Source organism: Euleptes europaea, chromosome 3 (genome assembly GCF_029931775.1).
Source record: "Euleptes europaea isolate rEulEur1 chromosome 3, rEulEur1.hap1, whole genome shotgun sequence".
Lineage (NCBI taxonomy): Eukaryota > Metazoa > Chordata > Lepidosauria > Squamata > Sphaerodactylidae > Euleptes > Euleptes europaea.
In genome coordinates this window covers 37,133,476-37,159,684 of record NC_079314.1, presented here as the reverse complement: position 1 = coordinate 37,159,684, position 26,209 = coordinate 37,133,476, and the positions used below count along the sequence as shown (strand labels likewise).

The following is a 26,209-nucleotide window of genomic DNA, read 5'->3' as shown; positions in this document are numbered from 1 at the left end:
CCAAGGAGGTAGGATCAGGAAGCACTTTGCAGAGGAGAACTGGCCTCATTCGGTGGCTACGAATCCAAAAGTACCTGGTTCCGCCACAGACTTACTGCATGATCTTAGGCCAGCTGCTTCCTCTCAGCCACCAAAACACAGACACCCCATTTGCAATATGGGAATAATCATATTGATCTAATTAGCAGGGTTGTTGGAAAGATTACAGCAACATCATCATGAAAGTCCAGCACATTAAACACTTGACAGCACTATAAAAAAGGTAAAGGTCCCCTGTGCAAGCACCGGGTCATTCTTGACCCATGGGGTGACGTCACATCCCGATGTTTACTAGGCAGACTTTTGTTTACGGGGTGGTTTGCCAGTGCCTTCCCCAGTCATCTTCCCTTTACCCCCAGCAAGCTGGGTACTCATTTGACCGACCTCGAAAGGATGGAAGGCTGAGTCAACCTTGAGTTGGCTACTTGAAACCGACTCCCGTCGGGATCAAACTCAGGTCGTGAGCAGAGCTTTTGACTGCAGTACTACAGCTTACCACTCTGCGCCATGGGGCACTATATATAGCACTATATATAGGTCTAAATTAGGAGCTTTGCCAGATTTACAGTTAGGGTTCCCATGTCTCTCTTTGCCACTGGCAGGAGGTTTTTGGGGTGTAGCCTGAGGAGAGCGGGGTTTGGAAAGGGGAGGGACTTCAATGCCATAGAGTCCAATTGCCAAAGCAGCCATTTTCTTCAGGTGAACTGACCTCTATCAGCTGGAGATCAGTTGTAATAGCAGGAGATCTCCAGCTAGTACCTGGAGGTTGCCAATCCTATTTACAGCAGGCCCCACCCACTGTGGCCAGCCCCACCCATCATACTGTGCCACCCTCCCTCTCTTTTGGCTGGTGGGCCACCCAGAAAGCAGATCAGACAGAGGTCAATGGGATTCCCCAATCAAACCGAAAAACACTTCTATTTCTACCTTTATGCTTATTGAATATACTTGAAGCCGCCCATGAGCCCATCAAGGTCAATACAGTTTACTCTGATTGGCAGCTGCTCTCCAGGGACTTCCAGATCATCTACTACCTGACCTTATTCACTGGTGATACCTTGGATTAAGCCTATGACCTTCTGTGTGCAAAACATATAATCTATCTTTGAGCCATAGCAGGGTGACTTATACTAAGTCAGGCCAAGGTCAATATTGTCTACTCTGACCAGCAGTGGCTCTCCAGGTCCTCTAGTCAAGTTCCTTCTCCTTAACTGGAGATGCTGGGGATTGAACCTAAGACCTTCTGCATGCAAATGCTCTGCCAGTGATTCAGGGACCCTATCCAAAACTCCACATCCAAATGCTGACCTGAACCACAAAGCAGTTTCCAAGTGGTGGCTGCCAAGTCAGCAGGCATGTTACATTTCCCACTTCTTTTATGATGCTTTTCAGCCACAATGCAGTTTTATTATGTTTTTCAGCCACAGTGCAGCCACAATTCAGCACAATGCAGTTTTCTGGTGCGCCGACTTGAGCAGTCATCTGATGCCTCTAGCATTCTTTAAATGTTAAGAGTTACCACATGGCAAAATGGCAAAAGCCACTGGGCGGGTTAGCCAGTGCAAACCAGATACTATTCCCACTACCCCACGCATCTCCCTGGGTGACCATGGGCCAGTCACTCTCATTCAGCCTAACCTACCAACATCACAGGGTCGTTGCAAGGATAGAATGAGGGAAGAGAGAACTGTGTATGCTGTTCAACACAAAGGCCATCCAAGTTCTGTGCCTTCCTAAATTATGCAAATTTGTAAGAGCTCCATGCTCATTCTTATTTTGCATAATTCATTCCGATTTCATTAAGTCATGGGGAAAGGCAAAAAACATACTCAGGGCACAGACAACCACTGGACATAGCTGCAGCTACAGCTGTCCTCATCTTTATTCAAAAAACTGGACGTTGAGATTGTCAGGGAGTTGAAATTTAACATTCAGCACTTTCCTAAGCTCCTGCAGAACTACATCATATACCTGGAAGGCTGGAACCTCTAAATAGCTTAGCTACCACTGCTTGGGAAGACATAGTGACGATGCTCCTGAGGCATCTCCAGTCCTGTTTTTCTCTGTGGCATAACAACTTTGGGGATTAGTACTATGCTGCTGCTTGGAGGCTACTGCTGGCTTAATTTTTTTTCCACGGATAAACGGTTTCATTACAAAAACATTAAGGATCCTAAAATCATTTCCAATTGACCACCCAAATTCATAACTTCTCAACACCAGTCAGACAGTCATGTTTACTGTGCATGGCCATAGGCCTTTACAATCAATATTGCAACAACTTAAAATATATATATATATAAAACCATTAAAAGTCGTAAGACTAAAACACACCAGTTTGGTTCCTTTCCTCATTTCTTTGCCCTGATTTCCCTGGCCGCAAGGTCATAAAGTGCCATTTTCCGGGAAACAAAAGGGTCAATATTGGAAAGCAAGAAACTTAGTTCATTGGCATACTTTCCCACACCATTTCCTTAGCTTCCTGCCTCTTTTGGTAACTGAATTCGCAGTTTCTCCCCACACATACATACACACACACACACATACACACACACACACACCACCACCACCACCACCAACAACAACAACAAAAGATTTCTTTTCAATTTTCTCCAAAAGGTCTGAGAGGGCATTAGTCCCACTTTCTGAGAAAGGCCGTTCCCAAACCAGGGATAGCAGCTGCAAAGACCTTCCCTGAGTCACCAACAATCTTATTTCAGACAAGGTAAGAGAGCTGCAAGAGAGCCCCGTTCATTGGTTTCGGGGAACAGGCAGGTTGATACAGAAGAAAGGGCCTCCGGTATCAGTGGAAGGATCTTTACATTAGAGGAAAGCAGTGCTGTTAGCAAAATGAACCCATGTGATCCAACCATTCGCTCCTCTCCTTACACCCCCCCTCCATATTAATGCTGAATTTGTACAGTTGCAAACAAGGGCCTATATACAACCTTGCAAGTTGTGCAATATTCTGGAAAATGTGCTGGGGGGGAAGAACCTTGAGGTGAATTCACAAGGTCGCTACGTGAACACACGCTGAAAGAAATGGGCAGAATTAACAAGCTGTATATTGATTATGAATAAATACCATTGCACAAATTCAGCATTTTAAAAAGAAACAAAAAAGTATCTAATAGCACAGGAAGAAGGGTAAAGCAGAGGCCGAGGGGGGGGGGGTGGAGAAGGAAGAAAATTTCTGCTCTGATATTGGGTTGGATCTAGTGCAGTGTTTCTGTGCATGCAAGAACGTGCTCACAGGGTGTAACATCCTCAGCTCCCCCCTCCCTTGGCCGCCTTGAATGCGTACCCCCTCCAAGTCCTGTTTTTGGGGTTTCCCTCTCTCCTTGGAATAGTGGTTGTTTATGCATGGGTACTTTCACTCACATTCACCCCTGGTCTGTCTTGGCTGTCCCTTGGAGTTACACATGAGTTTTCCGTCCATTAGAGATGACCTCGCTGCCAGCCCTCCCAAATCCTGGGACTTCCCATTCCTCTGTTAACCCATTTCTTCCATCTTACCTGAGCATAGCCCAGGTGAAATCTCCATGCATTAGGCAAAGCTCAGGACATGAAAGCTTGGTTTCTCTCACAGCTAATTACAAATTAGCGTGTAAAGAGGCGGGGATTCAAATGCTTCCTGGGAGTTCTTTCCAAGCAGAAGAAAGGCTTTTTAAAACTGAGGCTTGGATTTCTCCTCACCCCTTTCAGATTGCTCTGTTTTTTGTTTTTTTGTTTTTGTTTTTAAAATGCGTTTTTATGCAGCAATTGGGTTGGGGGGATTTTCTCTCACAGTAAGCACTACAAAGTAAGCCAATTACAAAGCAGCATTTAAAAGGTCAGGGACTTGATTTGAGTTTGGAGACTGCTGGTGCATAGATTGCCAACAGGGAAGTGTGAGTCCAGAGAGCAACAAATCTCAGGTAAAACTCCCATGCGTAAACGGCCAGGGTTGGCAGGTCCCCCTTGGTCACCGGGGGGGGGGGGGAGATAGGGTTGCCAGATCCAGGTTGGGAAACTTCTGGAGATTTGGGGATGGAGCCTGGGGAGGTCAGGGACCTCAGTGGGGTACAATGCCATAGAGCCCACCCTCCAAGGCAGCCATTTTCTCCAGGGGAACTGAACTCTGTAGTCCGGAGATTAGCTCTAATTCCAGGGGATCCCCAGGTCCCACCTGGAGGCTGGCATCCCTAGCTGGGAACAGGATTCCAAGGGGCATTTCAGGTTACCACTGGAGGTGTGAGCTAGGAAATTTGAACTTCCCCAGCAAAAGTCCTTATGCTGTCAGTAATGTTGTGCTGGATCCAACTCACTGTTTTCTTCCAAATGAACTTCGAACAAGAATTCAGCATGAAAGCAAATGGTGGAATATATTTTATTAGTGTCACTGGAACGTCTACGTGGTTTTGTAAGGGCTTCTGAATCTCTCGAACGAGGTCCCCGCTTTTGCTTTACTGACAAAAAAGAAAACTCTGTGGGGCTGGATCCAACAAGCTTTTTTGCTGGTGAAAAAGTAAGAAGGAATTATCTTTGACCCTCCAAAAAGTCTTTGCTGAGAATCATGCTATCTCCATGTACAAAAGCCATATGAGGCTATAGTACAGAAGGGAACTGGGTGAAATTGAGTAAAGAATCTGGCTGGATTCAATCTCATATGTGAAGCAACAAACAGGAAAACAAGAAATCTTGTTGACCTCAGGATGCAGCACAGACAATGCCACATCTGAAGCAGTGGGTTGGGGATGGTACTTTGGCACCAATTTGGATACACCCTGGAAATCCTGATTCCTGAACAGAATCTACTCAGCTCTACATCGAATATCCTAAGGGCCTTACCCCTGTTCTCTCTCTCTGCTAGTCCTCGGAAATGGCACAAAGTCTATATTTTTTAAAGAAAAAATGCAAATTAAGGGCTCTAATTATATCTTGCGCAATGGGCATACTGGATTTGAACAGGGAAACTTAAATTCTGCTGTGGCTCTTGCAACCAGGATCAGCCTGTTGGCCCATACCTGTCCACAGCTCTGTCCTAGCAACAGCCCTTGCTCACACCGAGAATCACAGCCTGAGCTCCCTCCTTCCCCACCGGAACACCCACCCAGTTTCACATTACTAGAAACTCCTCTCCACTAGTGGTACAGGGTATTCATTTTAGCCTGCAGCAGCGGGGCCGCAGGCTTTCAAAACAAGGCATTAAGATAACTGTCCTTAAAAATTTCCATTAAAATGTTTTTAAGGAACAAATTAATCACCACTAGATGCAAACTGTACTGGAGTATGCACAGTATGCTTGTATTTGGAATAAAAGTCATCAGTCCAGGTGCCCCTGGACTTCTGTTTTGTTTTGCTACAATACACTAACATGGCTACTCCATTGGGATTATTTTGTGTTTGGACAGGTAAATTGGTTGAGCTTGGCCTAGTTATATTATTTAAATGCAAAAAGGGTGTTTTTGTTCCTCCTTTGGCTGAATTGCAGGGGGTAAGAATTAATACTGTGGAAAACGTTTCACCTACCCATCTCCCCCCACCTCCAAAATTATATAAACTCTCACAGCCTCGAGCACACCAATTGCCCACCTTCCTTTACTGGACACCTGACTGCTCTCAACAATCGGTGTTTCCCAAAACACGTGTCCTCAGAAGACCATTTTTTAGGTGTCAGTTTCTGCATACTTAGGTAGTCCCCCAAGGATGTCAAAGCCAGGATAATAGTTTACCAGAGTTAAAGAAACACCAGGAAATCAAGGAGGTCCTTGATTAGCCTCAAGGACCGCCTTAGCCTCTCCGTAACCCTAAAAACTTAGCCTCTCCATAACCCTTAAAACCAAGCTTGGTAGGAAGAGAAATCATCCTTCTAAATCATCTCAGCTTCTTCTCACAGGATAGCGTTTGCACACTCTAGCAAGCCAACTAGCCGCTGCACACCCAGCTCCAGAGTGAGCCACCGCCAGCAGCAAAGTTTAAAGGCACAGCCCTGCCTCCCTTCTCCTCTCCTAGTTCCCTGTACCACAAGCCTGCATTCAAGAGTCCCAGCCTGTGTGAGGTGCCCTCTATCGGCGAGCCCCTTCTCAGCTCCTGCTCTGGCCTCCTGGACCACACCCACTCGACACCATTTGCAAACACACTGGCAATCTCGAAACTGCAAAGATAACAGCCATGTTTGCGGCTCTGCCTTGCCCAACTCCCTAGCCTTGGCATTCCCAAGTCAAAAGGGAAAGGTGCAAAACCGGGGCCTGCCGAATGGAGATTTACACAGAAATGGAGTCATGATACCGAATTCAAAAGCTCTGCAGTAGCAAAGCATGCACACATCCCCCCCGTGCAGAAGTCTGGAAACCTGGGAAGGAGGTAATGCTGCCCAAGATAGAACAAAGCAGGTTTTAAGGTAGCATTTGTCAAGTAGGACTCAGTGATAGCCAAGCCCCACATAGAACTCACACCCCAAACACACCCCTTCAACAGAATCACAAAGGTTGCGATGCACAAGCATCAACAATAAAAGCTCAGTTGAGATGATCAAGACCCAGAACAGAGGTTGCTGGCTTAGTTTTCCTACCTGTCTCGAGCTACCTATGGCCGACTCTGCAAGCTGCACCATTACGGAGCCCCCAAATGAATAAGCCGAAGGCACGCAGGGAACCGGGGGGACAAAAAAAAATCAGATACCCAAGAGGAGACAAAAGGTGTGGAGGCCCGCTTGGATCCGCTCGAGGTTTCGTTGCCAAGGTGGCCAGGCAGCTTGGCAGCTCACAGACGATTCTTCTAAGTCTCTCTCTCTCTCTCCCCCCTTTTTCTGAGCGACAAGCAGGCAACATAATTTCCTTGGCCCGGATTCAATTCAATCAGCATAGGCACTGCCGCGCTCCCCCAAATGCAACTCCCCGCTCCACCGAAAATAAAGCAACAAACAGAACCTAGCAATATCCACAAGGGGAGGAAAATCAAAAATGAAATGATTTGCCATCTTAAAAAAACAAACACAAAATTTAGTAGTCTACAATCGACTCCCAACCTCGACCCTTCTGCATTTCGCAATTCCCCACCTCCCTCCCCAATACACAGTGCCACGTTCACACTGCCCCAGCCTTCCATGGCATGTCTGCCAAGCATCCTTGGCAGACCTCCAGCCTATGCCAGCTTTATTCTCTCTCCCCCTCTGTCTCACGGCTTCCCTGCCAACCTCCATCCCAACTGTAGTGTCTCTACGCTACCCCTCTCCCGCCCCTCCTCTTTCACTGGCAGCTTCGCCTGCCTGGCAGAACCAGAAAGCAAGCCAACAAAGAAGTAGCCAGACCCGAACATTCAGAGCAACTAGTTTATTATTATTTTTTAAAAATAAAGGAACAGGACAAGGAAGAGCTTACCCCCTTTGGTGCGCGGCTCCCTGTTTCCTTCAGGCCAGCACCCGCCCGAACCCTCGTGGATGTCCGCCTCATGCCCTCTACCCTCAGGAGGTTCTGGATGTCAAGAAAGGAGGGGAGAAAAAGAAAGAGAGAGAAGACAAGACAAGGTGGAAGCTGCCAGAAGCCTGGCGTCTTACGTCTCCAAAGGGTGCCAGGTTCTTTTCCCCTTCTGCCATCAGGAGAACGTGGCGGGTAGCAGAACAGCCGCTCTTTTTATATGGCATCAGCTTGCTGAGGTGCAAAGCATCATGGGACAGAGAGAGAAAGAAGGGAGGAGGGAGAATGAAAGACAGAGGCAGTAAATGGCAAGGTATGAAGAGACAGCAAACACACGTGTCTTCTCAGTATGCCGTTTTGAGGCTTCTTGTAAAACACACACACACACACAAGAAACAGGAGTTCAGAGCTGGCACTCAAAATTTGAGCTTTCAGAATAAGCTAAGTGGGAAGGGCGAGAAGCTGCTACGAGCTAGGTAATAAAAGAGCCAGAACCTTGTTCTCTCATCAAAGCTCTTCTCATCTCGAAATACACATACATGAATGCTGACTCACAAACTAATATGTGGCCTCCTCCTTAGGACAGTCACTTTTCAACAGGCCTTGTGCATCGGTGACAAGTTTGCCCCCTCTGCAGTGGGTTTGCCTGAATGCGGACTCACCTCCTTTCTCCATACAAATCACTGATACGTCTGGGAGAAGGACAAAAGCTACAACTATGGAAACCAAAAATTGTGGGAGAGGCATAATGGCCACTAGCAACCCCAAGACAACAGTAATGAGCCCTTGCTCAAGATTCAGTTATCAAAGCAGGGCCATTTCTGTTGTGGCCCCGTAACTTTGGGTCTCACCTGTAAGAAGTCCACTTGTATTCAATAGCAGACAGTTCAGAAGAGGACCAGAACTTTTCTATTCTGAATGGGGTGTTATGAATGGGACAATAATGGGAGGATTTATGAGCCAAGATGAGACCCCTGTCAACAGTTTCCCTGCTACAGCTGAGCGGAGGTAGCTCTCCAGGGGTCTTGGAAGAGAAAGATCTTTCCCACCACATTCTGCTTGAGATCAGGAACTGAACATGAGGCCTTCTGCATGCATAGCATGTGATTTACCACTGCACCATGCCCCGGCCAAGAAAGATGTTTGGAACTATATCTGGTGTTCAGGAATATCTGCTGATTTATATCAAGACAAACTGTTCATCCATCAAGCTCAGTATTATCCATCAGAGATGGTTCCTCAGGGTCTCAGACAGAAAAGTGTCTTCCTCAACACATCCTACCTGAGATCCTCTCTGGAGATGCCAGGGACTGAACCTGGGACTTTCGGCATGCAGAGCAGATGCTCTGCCGCTGAGCCATGGACCCTCCCAAAGTGGAGTTGTGTTGACTAACAGAACAAGGAAGAAATAGACTAATGGTGTAGTTTTCAGATTTTTGCTGGCCTCACTTCCACACCCACGGACCTCAAAAGCAAATTGTAGGCAACATTTATCCTGGCTTCCACTGGGTAGGGGCCATTCAATCCCTGGCATGTCCAGTTAAAAGGATCAGGTAGGAGGTGATGTTAAAGACCCCTGCGTGAGACCTTGGAGAACCCCTGGCCAGTCAGAATAGACAAGACGGACCTCGATGGACCAACACTCTAAGGTACCTTCGTGTATTCACCCATCTGCTCCTCATTCCTTCTACATCCCCTGTCCCTTATGTTCATTTGTGAGAAGGTTTTTTGGGGGGTTGCTTTTTGCTTTTCACCATTTTAATTTATATTTTGTTTCTGAATTCTGTTTGTTTTTGAGTTCAGTCTTTTAAAATGATGCTTTCCATTCTGTTCTGTCTCTCCCGATCCACCTCTCTTCTCACAGGTCCATTTATGCTATGGTTTCTAAACTTAAAAAAAAAAACTTGGTTTTTAACACCATGTTGCCTTTTACTTATTTCTTTATTTGTTTAGTCCTTATATTTATAGCCCGCCCTCATTCCCAGAAAGCCAGGCTCAGGGCTGGTTACAACAATGCGATCATAAATCATTGATTCAAACATACTTTAAAACTTCATTAAAACTCTGTACTCCGTATATTAATAAACCAGGATGGTATTCAATAATCCTAAATAGTGGCCACTAGAAAAACCTGGTCAGGCAGTGAGCCCCATCCCCCATAAACAGTTTACAAACATCGCTGTTTTGTAGACTCTGGTGGGAAAGCAAGAAGTAAAAGCGGATTATAAATAAATATGCAACGGCAGGAGGATTCTCTTAAACTTGCCAAGGCTCAAGCATCCCTTTGCCTGACTGAAGGAGTCATATTAGGAATGGGGTTGAAAGGGATTCGTTGCTGTCCTTGGATATGCTGCTTCAACAGAAAAGGTCTCTCAAGAGTCACATGAATGAAGTTCACATGGTACTGGCCTTCCCCAAGTATAACTGAGGGCATGTCTGTATGACTGGCTTAAAAAGAACGACATCACGAAAACTTGTTATGAGCCCATTTGGTATAGGCATACCTCGTTTTATTGCACTTCGCTTTATTGCGCGTTGCAGATATTACATCTTCAAGCAAGTTTATCAGAGCCATTTTCCCAATACCATGCGTTCACTTCGTGTCTCTGTGCCACATTTTGGTAATTCACACATTATTTCAAACTTTTAAATTATTATTACAGTACCTTTTTTTTAGACGTCATGCTATTACACCTGTAATAGACTACAATATAGTGTAAATGTAACTTTTATATGCACCAGGAAACAAAAAAATTCATGCGACTCACTTTATTGCGATATCTGCTTTATTGTGTTGGTTTGGAACCAAACCCGCAATATCTCCAAAGTATGCTTGTATGTGAATTACCCACCAAAAATGATGTGAGTGCCGTAAAGAGGAAGAAAGAGGGCACAAAAAGGCAACAAAAACAAACAAGTCGTTGGCATACCTTCCCTAAGGGGAAAAGCTAAAGAGTTTAAAGATTTTCCGTTTGGAACAGACAATTAAGGGGGAGGGCATGACAGAGATTTATAAAAATGTGCACAGTACAGAGAAAGAGAAGAGTCAGGCAGAACCTTTTCTCTCTCTCCCATAATTCACTTCCAGTTGACTGGGCAGTAGATTCAGGACAGACAAAAGCACTTCTTCAGACAAGACATGCTTACGGAATTCACTGGCACAAAATCAAGCAATGGTCACTAGCTTAGATGGCCCGAAAAGGGATGAGCCAAATTCATGGAGGACAGGTCCATCAACAACTATTAGCCATGCTGACTAAATTGGACCTCCATGCTCAAGAATAGTCCACCTCTGGATACTAGCTGCTGGGGCAAGCAACCACAGAGCTTTCATGAAGGCTTTTAGGAATGTAAAACATCAAATGTTTAAAATGATAAAGGATTTGTTTGCTGTAAACGTGTCAATGTTTCCCAAGGTTTGGAAAAGCAGCGAAGGGTCACCTGTGCATTCCAGGATTATGTGCTGGTCTTATTGTTAATTATCCGCACACAAGACTTACAACAGAACATGTTTTTTGATTTATTTTATTTTTTACTTATTAGATTTGTATGCCACCCATTCCTGACCAGGAATCCCTGACTATGAGGGGCTCACAAGAAGATACAATACAATAAAAAAACCATATAATAAATACAGTTAAATATCAATTTACATCATTTTAAAAACCGCCGCTATTGAACTATAAGCAGTATAAACAGTGTCAGGCAGCCATTCAGAGGGAGATCTCAACCAAATAAAAGCAACTCCCAATCAAAAGAAAAAAGGAGAGAGAGAGAGAGAACAGCAGGATGGAAACCATCACTGCCCTCAACCATATGCCTGGTGGCTCAGTCTTACAGTCCCTGCAGAACTGTTTTAAATTCCACAGGGCCCTGATCTCACTAGGCATAGCGTTCCACAAGGCTGGGGCCAGGGCTGAAAAGGCCCTGGCCCTGGTTGAGATCAGCCAGATACTTTCTGGGCCACGGATCACCAATAGGGTCTCTCCAGCAGAGCTAAGTGTTCTTTGGCGGTGTATCGGGAGAGGAGGTCCCACAGGTAATTTTACTTAACATGTAAGAATATGTATGTAGGCTGGACATGGTTGCGAATGTTTAAAAAATTAAAATTTCTGATAGTTTAAACGAATTATTTGTTTAACAAAATTTTCATCTTTAAAGTATTTGGTCTACATTCCTGCTTCTGCAAGTTTATTATAGTACACTTTTATCCTGTCACTCCTTCAAGGAGCTCAAGGAGGTGTACATCATTTTCCCCACCTCCAGTTTATCCTCATGACAACCCTGTGAGGTAGGTAAAGCAGAGGGCGAGAGATTCAAAACAGATAAAAGGAAACATTTTTTCACACAACGCATAATTAAATTGTGGAACTCCCTGCCCCAGGATGTGGTGATGGCTGCCAGCTTGGAGGGCTTTAAGAGGGGAATGGACATATTCATGGAGGAGAGGGGTATTCATGGCTGTTAGTTGGAATGGATACTAGTCATGCTGCATACCTATTCTCTCTAGTATCAGAGGAGCATGCCTATTATTTGGGTGTGGTGGAACACAGGCAGGATGGTGCTGCTGCACTCGTCTTGTTTGTGGGCTTCCTAGAGGCACCTGGTTGGCCTCTGTGTGAACAGACTGCTGGACTTGATGGACCTTGGTCTGATCCAGCAGGGCCTTTCTTATGTTCTGTGTTCGCATGCGACTGGCCTAAGGCCACCCAGGGAACTTCCATGGCAGGGCGGGGGTTTGAACCTGGATCTCCCTGATCACTAGGCTTACCAGGTCTCTTCGCTCCACCAGCGGGAGCTCTTCATGGTTTCCATAGAGTTTCGGCGGAGGTTACTAGAGCATCCGCGTCACTTGCAGGTAAAACCAAAAGTGATGTGGACGCATTGCGCAGGTGCGCATGCACGCGTTGCCCGCCAGCCCTCAGGTGGTTGGCGGGCAGACAGCCCACTGGTTTGGTGGGATTTTACCCGCCACCACCGGGCACTTGGCAACCCTACTGATCACAGTCTGACACTCTAACCACTACACCAAGCTGGATTTCTAAGAGTATCTGGCTGGCTGTTGTGAGGAAGGAATACTGGACTGGAATGATGTTTGATCTGATCCACGAAGGAGGGTTATGAGGGTGTTTTTTTTTTTTAAATCAACACCGTTCAGGGCCATATTACCAAGTTACCTTAAATTTGTGGCTACATGAATTCACACCAGGTTTTTAAGAATTTTTCCGTTTCCGTTGTATTTTTTATATATATGAGTACACACGCCTTATAAACAACATATTGTTTTCTCATTTTATAAATTGCTAGCAATGTACACCATGCAGTTGAAGCACATTCTGTTCTAGCTGAAGCTAAGCTAGTTAATTCCCCATTATTTCACAGCCCTGCTCTGGGAAAACAAAAGGTGTGTTCGCCTTATTGAAGCAACCAGTTCTGGGCAAGCCAAGTCACATAATTCATAAAATTTGTGAGATGCAGAGCACCTTGTTCCAAGGGCATCAGCCCATCCCTTGATGGGGTCTTGGCATTTTTGGGGTGCATCCAAGTCTGAAACAGGAAGAACTTCCTGCAGCAGAGGCCAAAGTCCTTCATCTCCCTACAGGTATAAGTACTCTGTATTGACACACACTCCAAAGCCCAAGTTTAGGGGCAAGCCAGCCAGCCAACTGGGGTGGTGAGTTTGGCAGAGCACCAGGCCCAGGGTGCAGCCGTCAACGGGCAACCTTCTTCTCACCCATCACCAACGGCTGCCACAAATATTGCTGACGGTTGACTGAAAGTTGCTAAACAGGCTGTATGAACCCGGGGTTCTTGATGGTTTGCCAACCGTAAAGCCCTTCACGCTATTTCCCACGTTTTCCTTGAGCAGCTGCCTTGAGCAGGTCTTTGGAGAGGCGGTGGGACAGTGACCCCCCCCCCCTCAAACCAGAGACCTGATCCTGCTTCAGCAAGACAAGACGCGCTTTGCAGGTCTGGGGAACCCCAAGCAAGAGCCGAGGACTTGCGGCCGTCACCCCTTCTGCCCATGCCACCTGAGGACGACAAGGTCAGCACCCACATTTCTTTAATGTCAGCCTAATTAGTCCAGACTGGAAGGCGCCAAGCAAGAGGCCACAGGGCAGCTTGAAAGCCCAAAGGAGGAGATGGGTCGGGGGGGGGGTATTAGACATAAGAACGTAAGAAAAGGCCATGCTGGATAAGACCAAGGTCCATCAAGTCCAGCAGTCTGTTCACACAACGGCCAACCAGGTGCCTCTAGGAAGCCCACAAACAAGACGGCTGCAGCAGCATTATCCTGCCTGTGTTCCACAGCACCTAATATAATGCTCCTCTGATCCTGGAGAGAATAGGTATGCATCATGACTAGTACCCATTTTTACTCGTAGCCATGAATAGCCCTCTCCTCTGTTACCATATCCATTCCCCTCTTAAAGCCTTCCAAGTTGGCATCCATCACATCATCCTGGGTCAAGGAGTTCCACAGTTTAACTTACTTCCTTTTATCTGATTTGAATCTCCCACCCTCCAGCTTCAGCAGATGACCCCACGTTCTAGTATTATGAGACAGGGAGAAAAGCTTCTCCCTGTCCACTCTCTCCATATCATGCCTAATTTTATAGATCTCTATCATGTCTCCCCCCTTAACCGCCTTCTTTCCAAGCTAAACAGCCCTAAGCGTTTAAACCGCGCCTCGTAAGGCAGTTGCTCTAGTCCCCTAATTATTTTGGTTGCTCTTTTCTGCACCTTCTCAGGCTCTGCAATATCCTTTTTGAGTGGTGACCAGAACTCTACACAGTATTCCAAGTGTGGTCCATAGATTTGTACAAGGGCAGTATCATAGCAGCAGTTTTACTCTCTATTCCTTGTCTAAATACAGTTGGCATGGAACTTGGCTTTTTCACAGCAGCTGCACACTGGGTTGACATCTTCATTGAGTTATCCACTACCACCCCAAGATCCCTTTCTTGGTCTGTCACTGGCAGCACAGATCCCATCAGTGTATATGTGAAGTTGGTATGAATCCCAACAAGAAGCCCTCACAGCCTGAGAGAGAGGGCTAGGGGGCTACCTTATCCTTATGGAAGGTGATGGCTGTGATGTTCCTCTGCCTCCCAAGGGGTGTCACAGGTAACACATAAACTTGCAAAATAAACAGAGCTCACATGTAAAGCTGGCAACACTGACCTGCCCTTCCAGTGCTACATTAACATTCAGGGTTTTAATTTTTTTTTGTTATTATTGGGATAGCTTACAACATCACTGCCTATCCAACCAGTGATGTATCTGGGAATGATACCACAGATGAAGATAAATGAACATCATGCAAGTAGAAAGTATTAGCATAATGTGCATGCCTTGTCTTGGCACTCTGAGCTATGAGGTCCTCAATGGACTCCCTTTGGCAGGATATACTGAGATGCCTCAGACACTGTCAAAGTAGAATCTGAGGTTTGATGAGGCTAGGTGCAGGGAAAGGGGGCTATGGAATCTAACAATTTAAGAGCTGGGAAACAGGGTTTTGAATCAACTAAGCAATTTGGTGATTTGGGGATGGAGAATAGTTCATTTTCTCTGAGCTCAGTTCTGAGCTAGCTTTAATGGTTCACAACCTCCCTCCTTTTTCCTGCCCGCCCACAGGACCACAAAAACAAGGGAATTCTCAAGGGCCTAGCAGGCCACAAACCAAGGCTTCACATGAACCTGCCTTCTACTGAATCAGACCCTTGGTCCATCAAAGTCAGTATTGTCTACTCAGACTGGCAGCAGCTCTCCAGGGTCTCAGGCAGAGGTCTTTCCCATCACCTACTTGCCTAGTCCCTTTAACTGGAGATGCTGGGGATTGAACCTGGGACCTTCTGCATGCCAAGCAGATGCTCTACCACTGAGCCACAGCCCCTCCCCTATGATGGTTGATTGCCCTATGATGGTTGGCTGTGTGGTGTAGTGGTTAAGAGCAGTGGTTTGGAGCGGCAGAGTCTAATCTGGAGAACTGGATTTGTTTCTCCACTCCTCCACACAAAGCCAGCTGGGTGGCCTTGGGAAAGTTACAGCTCTTTTAGAGCTCTCTCAGCCCCACCTACCTCACAGGGTGTCTGTTGTGGGGAGGGGAAGGGGATTGTAAGCCGGTTTGAGTTTCCCTGTTACGCCAGACACAGGGGGTCTCCTTTATTTGGGGAAATTAGCTGGAGACTAGATAGAGCTATGCAAGAGGCTAGCGAGGGGACCTTTTAACCAATTCTGCCCCTAGGTGAGCTAGCCAGATGGCGAGCAACCCAATAATGAGGCGGCTTTTATGAATTTTAAGGGTTTTATTAAAAGTAATCAAATAGGGTAAAAACACACACACAGAGCTAAGAAAGTAAAGGTTTGAGATTCACAAGTGGTTCATAGTCACCTTTCCTGCAGAACGAGGTTCCAGAATGGCAGCTGCACGAGGGGGAAGGGGAAAAAGGACTGCACTCCAGGTACAGAGCTTACATTTTGTGTAAATGGCAGCCAGCTACTGTGGCAAAAGGAGATATTTTATATCCAATGAAAGGAGGAGCAGGAGGTATGGTCTCCCTGCAGTTGGCAACGCCTAATGATGGCTGAGAATGACTGGTCATTGCCACTCAAACAAAGGTTTGGTTGCTTCTCAAGTATTGGAATATTATAGAAAGAAAAGACAGGAGCTGGGGCCATAGAGATTTGATGGCCAGTTGATATCAGCCATTGATTAGCTGGGTGTAAGTAAGGGCGGGGAGAGGATCTACAAGATGGGATTAGCCAGCTGTCAGGCTGTCCCAGGAAAGGAATGCAAGGGGTGAGAGGGAACAGTCATTGTTCTCTCTCCAGTTGTCAGGCAGATCTTGACAGAGGAGCCAACTTGATGGCTATGCAAAACGTAGCAAAGTCCTTCTATTGTTTGAGTAGGTGTCGTCCTTCCACAGCTCTGGGGGTGGCAAGGTGAAGAGAAGAGGTTCTTTTCTCCAGTGGAGTGAGACTTCTTCTAAGATGGAGTCTAGGGCACTTCCTGTCCTTGACATCCAGCACTGCATGCCTATGGAAAGGTTCTACTTCAGTCCTGCACACTCCTTTCTGTCCAGTCCTGTACATCAGTCCATGTATGCCAGAAACTCTGGGTCCTTTTCCAGATGGTACTGCTCCAGGCAGAGGCAACAAGTGATTGTAAGCTGGTTTGAGTCTCCCTTAAGTGGTAGAGAAAGTCGGCATATAAAAACCAACTCTTCTTCTTCTACCCCTTGTAAGGTGGGTGGGAGCTGCTGCTGCCAAGCTGGCTACCCTCCTCCATCAGAGCAGCAGGGCTGTGTGTGTGTGTGTGTGTGTGTGTGGGGTGTCATTCCTCCCAGCAAGCAGCCCAGGAAAGCTGTCCCTGTTGCCCATTACTTAAAACCACCCCTGGTTCCCATCACCTGCTTCCTGATCCTTTTTACTAGATGTACCGGGGATTGAACCTGGGACCTTCTGCATGCAAAGCGGATGCCTCTGAGCAACGACCTCTCATTATGTGGGTACACACAGACATCTGTTTGTAAGAAGGAACCAACATGTGTCCACTTTAAAAAGAACACTGAGGACAGTACCTGGATAAAAGGTTTAGATTCAAATCCAGCAGAACCTTAGAGACCAACAAGATTTTCTGGGGATCAGCTTTCAACAGTCAAAGCTCTTTGGAAAGCTCATCCCCTGAAAATCTTGTGGGTCTCTAAGGCGCTGCTGGACTCAAATCTAACGGTTCAACTGCAGATCAACACAGCTATCCTCTGAAACTATCTTCATGGATGAAACATGTGATAAATCACACATTTAATTGTATACGTATTGAATGAAACATAAAAGTTACTGAATGCATGCACAAAGAAAGATCTTGTATGTAGTCTGTACCCCCTTTCTCTGAAAAATACACACAGGGCCGGACTGTATTGCTTACCCGTTTTTTTAAAAAGCAGCTATGTGAGGGTCATCTTGGGCCAGTCATTTTCACACAGCCTAAACTACCTCTCAGGGTTCTTGTGAGAAGAGAAGAAGAAGAAAAATAAAAAAGAAGAAGAGTTGGTTTTTATATGCCAGCTTTCTCTACCACAAAGAAGAGTCACACCAGCTTACAATCACCTTCCCTTCGCCTCCCCACAACAGACACCCTGTGAGGTAGGTGGGGCTAAGAGAGCTCTAAGAGAGCTGTCACCCAGCTGGCTTCGTGTGTAGGGGTGGGGAAACCAACCCGGTTCACCAGATTAGCACCCACTGCTCACGTGGAGGAGTGGGGGATCAAACCCAGTTCTCCAGATCAGAGTCCACCATTTCAAACCACTGCTCTTAACCACTACACCACACTGGCTGTGCACGAGGACTATGCATGCTCTAAACTCCCTGAAGCAGAATTAAAATGTTTGCGCTCAATATGAATGCATGACTTTGGGGAAGCCTATACTGTTGTCATTGTTAGTAGATGCACCACTAATCCAGTCTATAGACTGGTTCTACACAGCTCTCCAGGGCACCCTGAGGGTTCTCAGTTCCAGTGAAGGTCTGTGGCTCAGTGGCAGAGCATCTGCTTTGCATGCAGAAACCCTGGGTTCAATTCCCAGCATCTCCAGTGAAAAGGGCTAGGTAACAAGTGTTGCAAAAGACCCTCAAAAACAGCTGCCAGTCAGAGCAGACAATATTGACATTGACAGGCCAAAGGCCGGACACAGCAGAAGGTAGCTTCATGTGGTCTTCTGCCCTCAGTCCCATTCTAGTGCAAGTACCTTTTCACAAAGAGTATGGAGCATAGATTTGGGTGTACGGTTCACCCAGGCACTTTCCCCCAGAAAATTGTAGCCAAACCTATCAGTCAGTTATCTTAACTCAACTCAGTGCTTGAATAAGAGAATATTCATGCATCTTCATCTGGATTGCCCCCTGAATCTGAGCCAAGCAGGCTGCCTTACCACTAGGCTCTGTTTCTCTTGGCAGAAGGGCATCAAATAGTGAATCCCTCATTTACACAACAGATGTGGGGGGAAAAGAAGAATATCCTCTCCTTCCAAATGTCTCCCAAATCCTCCATCGCCTGGTGCTGCTATAGAACGCCTGCAATTCTTTTTTTCTATGTTTTCAGGAATAATCTATGCTCTAAAAACACTTGGGGAGGGAGAGAGTCAAAGAGGAGGAGGAGGAGGAGAGGGTAGGAAGGCCGCCGGGCATCCCTCCCAGTCTTTTATTCATCTGCTGTCTCCTAGCAACGCTATCTGTTGCCATGGAGAGTGCAGCATACCCCATCCCCAATCAGCACACAGGGAGCTAGGGCATCATTCCACAGCACAGGCCCTTGGCACATGTTCAGAATCTAAACAGGGATGACACTCTCTTGGGGAAGAACAGCTGGAAAATCAGCATGCAGCCTCCACACACTCCCACCTTGCCACACATACAGCCACTTACCCACTGGATCCAGAGCAAGAATACAGGAAGCATACAGTGCAAAAAAAAAAAAACATAAAGATAGAGCTCTCCCATAGTGATATCTGATGGCCAATGGTAGTGACCTGCAATGCGCAGAACATAAACTCAAGGTCAAGTTGTTGTAAACATCACTTAGCAAGTAAAACATACATACCTATCACCAGAAGGGAGCATATGCTACTTCTTTGTGCCTCTGAGATCTGAAGTTATGTGGATCTCACAATGACTATTAGCATCCCTATCGCTTGTACAGAGCTGCACGCATGCTCTTAAGACTCAACAGATAATGAAAAGTTAGGTCATTATGAGCAAGGTTAGAAGAAACCGGAAGCTTTACTAGAAGAGCCTCCTCTATCAGATCTCAAACTGGGACACAGAATTAGCCTGTGAAAGAATCAATTCCAAGTGACTGCCTGAAAGCCCTGGCTGAATTAAGAACGCAAAGAGAACTTCTAGATCAGATGAAAAGCCCATCCTGGAAGTCCCGTTCAGCTTTCATGGCCACATAGCTCCGGGAATTTCTCTTGCCCCGTTTATCCATCTAAACTAGCAGCCATCACAACAGTGAATTCCATAAATTGTATGCATGATGTGAAGAAGAGAACCAAGAACAATTTTAACTGAAGACAGCCAACTCACAAGAAGTTTCCTGCTGGATCAGATCAAAAGTGCATCTAGTTCACTCCCCTGTTCCCAGAGTGGTGTAGTGGTTAAGAGCAGTGGTTTGGAGTGGTGGACTCTGATCTGGAGAACTGGGTTTGATTCCCCACTCCTCCACATGAGTGGCGGAGGCTAATCTGGTGAACTGGATTGATTTCCCCACTCCTACACATGAAGCCAGCTGGGTGACCTTGGGCTAGTCACAGTCTCTCAGCCCCACCTACCTCACAGGGTGTCTGCTGTGGGGAGGGGAAGGTGATTGTAAGCCAGTTTGATTCTTCCTTAAGTGGTAGAGAAAGTCGGCATATAAAAACCAACTCTTCTTCTTCCCCATAGAGGCCAACCAGATGCCTCCCGGAAGCCCACAAGCAGGGTTCACGCAATGCTCTTTGGCCACAGATGCCCTCAGAAACTGGTACACTGCCTCTGAGCATGGAGGTTCCATATTGCCATCATGACTAATACTGGGTGTTAGGAAACCAGTAAGAAGATGAGATGGTGGAAATTCCTCTAAGGCCATTTATTTGCTAAATATTTTAGTAAGGTTTTTGCTGTAGGTATTTTCCTCTAACTGGCTTTGCAATGCACCCTTCCCTGCCCTCATGTCTTCTCATGAGGACTAGTAACAAGGCTTTTGCAGAAACCATTCTTTATTCATGTATCTAGTGCTCTTTCATGTGATTGAACCCTTTAAAATGTATATATCTTTGTCCTGTTTCCTTGACTTCCTTTATTATTGATTTAAAACATTTCTATGCCACCTTACCACGCAATCAGGGTGCCCAAGGCAGCAAATACCAAAACATTTCAGCATTAAAACAGTATTTAAAATGAAGTATATATAAAATAAACAATTAGGTGAAAACAGAGTTATAGTTTCATTTGACCAACACGTCAGTCCCTCCACAAAAGAATAAATGAGTATAAATCTATTATTTTAAAAACACAGCACTCAAAAATCATTGGGACAACATCTTTTTATCTTCCAGATCATTCCATACCTGAAAAAAGAACAGCGGTCCCCAAACAGAGAAGTTTCAAAGGGAGATTAAAGCGTGACATTGCCAACCTTGAGTACATTCACAAATTCAGAACAATGGACCTGCCAGGGCTGAACAGGGACACAGATTTCTTCTCTCACTACAGACAATAATTTTTTGCCCCTAAGCATTTCTCCTCTGCTCTAATCAAGCTGATTACAATGTTTATTGGACCTCTACATCCTGAGTTCCACCTCTGCAACACCCCCTCCCACCTTCTGACTGGCATATAAGGACTTTCCATTCGGACTTGTATCTGATTAAAGGAGAATTGACTCTCAAAAGCGTATACCCCAAAAATGATGTTGGTCTCTAAGGAGCTACTGGACTCTAATCTAACTGTTCAAACAAAAGAAAATAAAAGTCTTCACCCACTGGCAGAAGACAATAATAGAGGGTGACAAGCGATTCTTGCTGGAGAGGGAAGTTCAAAGTTTTGGTGCCACAACCAAGAAGGCCCTTTCTTAGGTTGCCACTCATCTAGCAGGGGCACCCAAAGCAGGGCCTCCAAAGATAACCGGAGTTGAGGGGTAGGTTCATATGGGAGAAGACGGTCCTTAAGGCATGCTGGCCCCTTACCATACAGGGCTATAAAGGTCAATACCAGCACCTTGAATTGGGCCCAGAAGAAAATTGAGAGCCAGTGTAAATGGAACAAGAGTGGAGTGATGTGGTCCCTATGACCCACTCCAGTCAACCTTCTGGCCACAACGTATTGTACCAGCTGTAGCTTCTGGACAATCTTCAAGGCCAGCCCCATGTAAAACACATCCACATATTGATGGCAGCTCAGTCCAAACATAATACATGTATTGAGTTGCTTTTGTAGCTTGTGATTCATAATGTCTAGGGTTGTGCATATCGATAGACCCAAACAGAAAATAAACCCAAAATTAGCCGTTTCGGCAATATTCAGGTTTTGGGTAGACCAAATACCAAAACCTGGGAATCTGCCCAAAGCCGAATACACACCTCCCGAAAAAGCCAAATAGATATTCGGCTTTCTTGGATTTCGGCTATTCGCCTTAGCTCAAATGCACAGCTCTGTGCTTTCTCCCATTTTTCTATCTTTGACTGGTTTTGAGGTAAGGGTCGTGTAACCGGAGCCAACTTGGTCTTACAAAACTATTCTGGAAGGGTCATTTTAAAAGACGGGGCTCACCCAGTCCCATCTGGATGGATATACCCTCCGACTAAAAAATGCCAGCTTCTACAGCTGCTGACCACCAGGCTTCTGAAGAAGACTCCTCACCCACGCAGATGAGCAATCTTCACAAGAGCTGCCTTGGTCATGCCTTCAGCTGGCTCTGATATCACCCCCACTCCGAAAACTTGCTCTCAAACTGAAGGTCACCCTGAGTAGAATCTTCGTTTCCCCGCACTGTGACCATCTCTTGAAATCAGATTTTTGATTACTATATAAAGGACTGTTCACAGGATGTCATTTGCCACCAAAAGAAATGTTTTCCGTGCCTTAATCTTCTTGCGTTTAAACTGTTTACTTCAGTTTGGAAGGTAACTTGCATGGACATCATGCTATGCACCCCAGATAGGAAAGGAGCCCCCAGACTTTGAGGTGCCAGCCTGCCAATTGGCTCTTTCCGCCAGTCCTCAGCAACACTGAACTTCTGAACCTAAAAACCGATGGATAGCTCAGCTCGCAAATGCCTGGAGGATGGGTGTGACCCCTTCGCAGGCCCATAAAATTGGACCCCCTGTCCCAACGTTCACCAAACTTCGGTGTCCATTTAAGGAGAGTCCCTTACAGCTATGCTGTAAATTTGGTGACTCTACCTTCAAAAATGCCCCCACAGGAGCTTCAAAAAAATCCCCATAGACTAAAATGGACACAATTTTTTTCAGTAAACCCATAAAGTTGAAATACCCTTTACCAGTATGGGTATTTGGCTTATTCCAGATTTACTGAAAAAATCGAGCCCAATAAACCCAAACTCGAAATTTACTGAATTTTTTGGGGGGACAACCCTAATAGTGTCTTTAAAAGTTTCATCCATATCAGTGAAACCCTTCACTCAGTACCTTCTGCCCCGATCACAGAACTGCTCAGTCACACTTAACTGTGCAATCCTGAACCAAGCTACACGCTTCTAACCTCACTGACGGGTGTAATTCTGGTTAGGATTACATGGTTAAATCTGGCTGTTATCAAGGTAGGATGACAAAGTGAGGCTGTGGTTTGGGAGGGGCTGTGACTCAGTGGTAGAGCATCTGCTTGGAATGCAGACGGTCCCAGGTTCAATCCCCGGCATCTCCAGTTAAAGGGACTAGGCAGGTAGGTGATGTGAAAGACCCCTGCCTGAGACCCTGGAGAGCTGCTGCCGGTCTGAGTAGACAATACTGACTTTGATGGACCTTGATGGTCTGATTCAGTATTAGGCAGCTTCATGTGTTCATGTGAGGCATGAGCCATTTCTCTCTTTGTTTTTGCCCCCATAACTCACCGGATTCTGGATCACTACCACTGCCAGGGCCCAACTGCTTCTACTAAGCCCTTTGTTTTAATTAACATGTTTTCTTCCTTTATACCCTGCTTATCTCCCCAGTGGCTTTACAACACCATTCTCCCCTCCTTCATTTTATCTTCACAACCACCATCCTGTGAGGCAGGTGAGGCTGAGACAGCGTGTGACTGGCCCATCATCCAGTCAGCTTCCACGGCCAATTGAGGATTTCAGCTTGGGTTTCTCAGATCCAAGTCTGACACGCTAATTACCATACCACGTTTGCCAGCCTGCCTATCCCACCCTCCCTTCAAGGAACTCCGGCTTACATATCTGGTTCTCCATTCCTCCATCTATAGAGCTGGCCCTGCTCAGAATCCCACCCCCAGTCTGAAATGGAACTCCTGTTATTGGTGTGAACAAAAGATCAATGTGTGCGAACTTTGACCTCTGCGCATCTCAAAGGAGGACGACTTGGTTTTTATATGCCAATTTTCTCTCTTTTTAAGAAAAATCACACCGGCTTACAATCACCTTTCCTCCCCCTCCCCACAACAGAGACCCTGTGAGGTAGGTGAGGCTGAGAGAGCTCTAAGAGAGCTGTGACTCGCCCAAGGTCACCCAGCTGGCTTCGTGTGTAGGAGTGGGGAAACCAACCCGGTTCATCAGATTAGAGTCTGCCACTCATGTGGAGGAGCGGGGAATCGAACCAGGATCCCCAGATTAGAGTCCACTGCTCTTAACCACTAGACCACACTGACTTAACCACACTTAGGCAGAGAGAAGGATGACACAGAGCTTTGCCCTTTAGCCTCTTTTTTTTGCAACTGAAAGGCACATTAAAAAATTATTGGCGTTCCCAGTTGTGAATAGCTCCAAAGGTCAACTTTTGAAGGCTCCAGAAAACAAGGACGACTTTGCAGAAAACCTTCCCCTTCCCCAGATCTTCTAAGCTGCATAGCAACAATTCTGTAGGTTACAGGCGCCTTTTTTTGTTTGTTTGTCTCGATTTGGCTGGAAACACGACTTTCTCTTGCACTCAGGGCGAAAACGCACGGGAGGTTTTGCCTTGGATTTGCCCCTCGCTAAATGCACATTTTCCCCCATCCAAACTCTGAAAACTCAACAATAAGCCCCCATGCAGAGTTTGGAGAATTCAGATGGGGGGAAATGGGCATCTAGAGAGCGACAAACCCAAAGCAAAACCTCCCAGGCGTTTTCACCCCGAGTGCAAGAGAAAGTCGTGTTTCCAGCCAAACTGGGCTCGACGCGCAGCTCGATCCCGGGCTCGTTTGCTCCGAAGTCATTCCAGGGGACCTCTCCCCCGCCCGTGGGCCAGAGGCTTGCGGGATGCACGGACTGCAAGGGCGGAAAGGACAGAAAAGCGAACCCCGAAGCCCGCCTCGCGATACACCCAAGCGCTCCGCCACACCGAAGCAGAGCCTGCGTGGCGAGTACCTGACACTACGACCGCCTCGGATCTGCCCGGCAGAGCTTCCTCCCGGCTGGGCAGGTCCGTTTTGCTGGGCATCGCCGCGAAGATCAGCCAGGCACCCCTTTGCCGCCTTCCACGTGCAACAAGCTCGCCTCTTCCCCCCTTCGGCGCCGGCTACAGGCAGAGAGTCCCGCGGTGGGCGGGGCATTTCTGACGTCAGTGCGGGAGGCGGGGCTTGCTTCCAGATCACATTGGGGGGGCGGATGGAGCTTGGGAGAGGGCGGAGAGTGGCGACTTGGAAATTGACCAGCCGCCTTTCCACGCGGGCGGGACGTTCAAGCTGGAATCCCAGGTCATTTACGCACGGGAGGTTTTGCCTTGGATTTGCCGCTCTCTAGATGCGCGTTTTCCCCATCCGGATTCTCAAAACTCTGCCTGGGGGCTTATTGTTGAGTTATGAGAAAGTGGATGGGGGAAATGTGCATCTAGAGAACCTCAAGTCGAAGGCAAAACCTCCCATGCATCAATGGCCATAGGCACCTTTCCTCCCCCATTGAACTCCGAGAGTGGCCCTTCCAAATAAATAGGGTTGCCAAGTCTCTCTTTGCCACCAGCAGGAGGTTTTTTGGGCGGAGGCTGAGGAGGGCGGGGTTTGGGGAGGGAAGGGACTTCAATGCCATAGAGCCCAATTGTCAAAGTGGCCATTTTCTCCAGGTGAACTGATCACTATCGGCTGGGGATCAGTTGTAATAGCAAGAGATCTCCAGCTAATACCTGGAGATTGGCAACCCTATGTTCAGAGAGATCGGAGCATTCAGCCTCTCTGCTGGTCAGGAATTATCCTATATCTGCCTGTCTCTGGAATATAAAACCACATGGAATTGCCTTATACGGAGTCTGTCCGGGTCGCTATCAGGGGCCTCCAGAAGAGTTCTTTCACCTCACCTAACACCTAATCCCTTTAGAGTGGAGAATGAACCTGGGACCTTCTGCATGCAGAGCAGATGCTCTACTACTGAGCCACAGCCCCCCCCCTTTACTTTTTTATTAGAACCAACAAAAATATGCCAGGCTAGGAGACCCAATTCAAATCCCCATGCAGCCACGAGAGAGCCAGTGTGGTGTAGTGGTTAAGAGCGGTGGTTTGGAGAGGTGGAGTCTGAACTGGAGAACCGGGTTTGATTCCCTGCTCCTCCACTTGAGCGGCGGAGGCTAATCTGGGGAACTGAATTTGTTTCCCCACTCCTTACACACAAAGCCAGCTGGGTGACCTTGGGCTAGTCACAGTCTCTCAGCCCCACCTACCTCAGAGGGTGTCTGTTATGGGGAGGGGAAGGGGAGGTGATTGTAAGCCGGTTTGAGTCTCCCTTAATTGGTAGAGAAAGTCAGCATATAAAAACCAACTCTTCTTCTCTGTGTCACCTTGGGCCAGCTAAATAGATGTCTGTACCTCACAGGGTTGTGGTGTAGGCAAAATGGAGAAAGTAAGAGCCATATACGCATCCCTGAGCTCCTTGAAGAGAGGGATTTTTAAAAGTGCATTAGATATCTCTGTCTTTTTCTCACACCTCACATTTCAACTCTAAGAAGGGAATCACACAAGCATCACAGGGTGCAGGGTGGATGGGGGTGCAGTTCTACATCACCATGTCCCATATGGCCATGGGCTGATTCGGGAACCTGGTGCATTCAGAACTGCCTTTTCACACATGCAGTGTGGTAGAATGA

At 46.7% G+C, this 26,209-nt stretch overlaps 1 protein-coding gene across 1 annotated transcript in view; it reads right to left on the bottom strand.

The window, feature by feature from the left end:
• Window positions 1-24,585, bottom strand: part of LOC130475505 (mitochondrial peptide methionine sulfoxide reductase-like) — a 65,360-nt gene extending 40,775 nt beyond the window's left edge. Inside the window, exon 1 of the mRNA XM_056847291.1 lies at window positions 24,505-24,585. Within this exon, the coding sequence (XP_056703269.1) occupies window positions 24,505-24,577 (73 nt within the window). The 5' untranslated portion in view covers window positions 24,578-24,585. The remainder of the gene's footprint in view (window positions 1-24,504) is intronic.
• Between the last annotated feature and the right edge of the window lie 1,624 nt (window positions 24,586-26,209).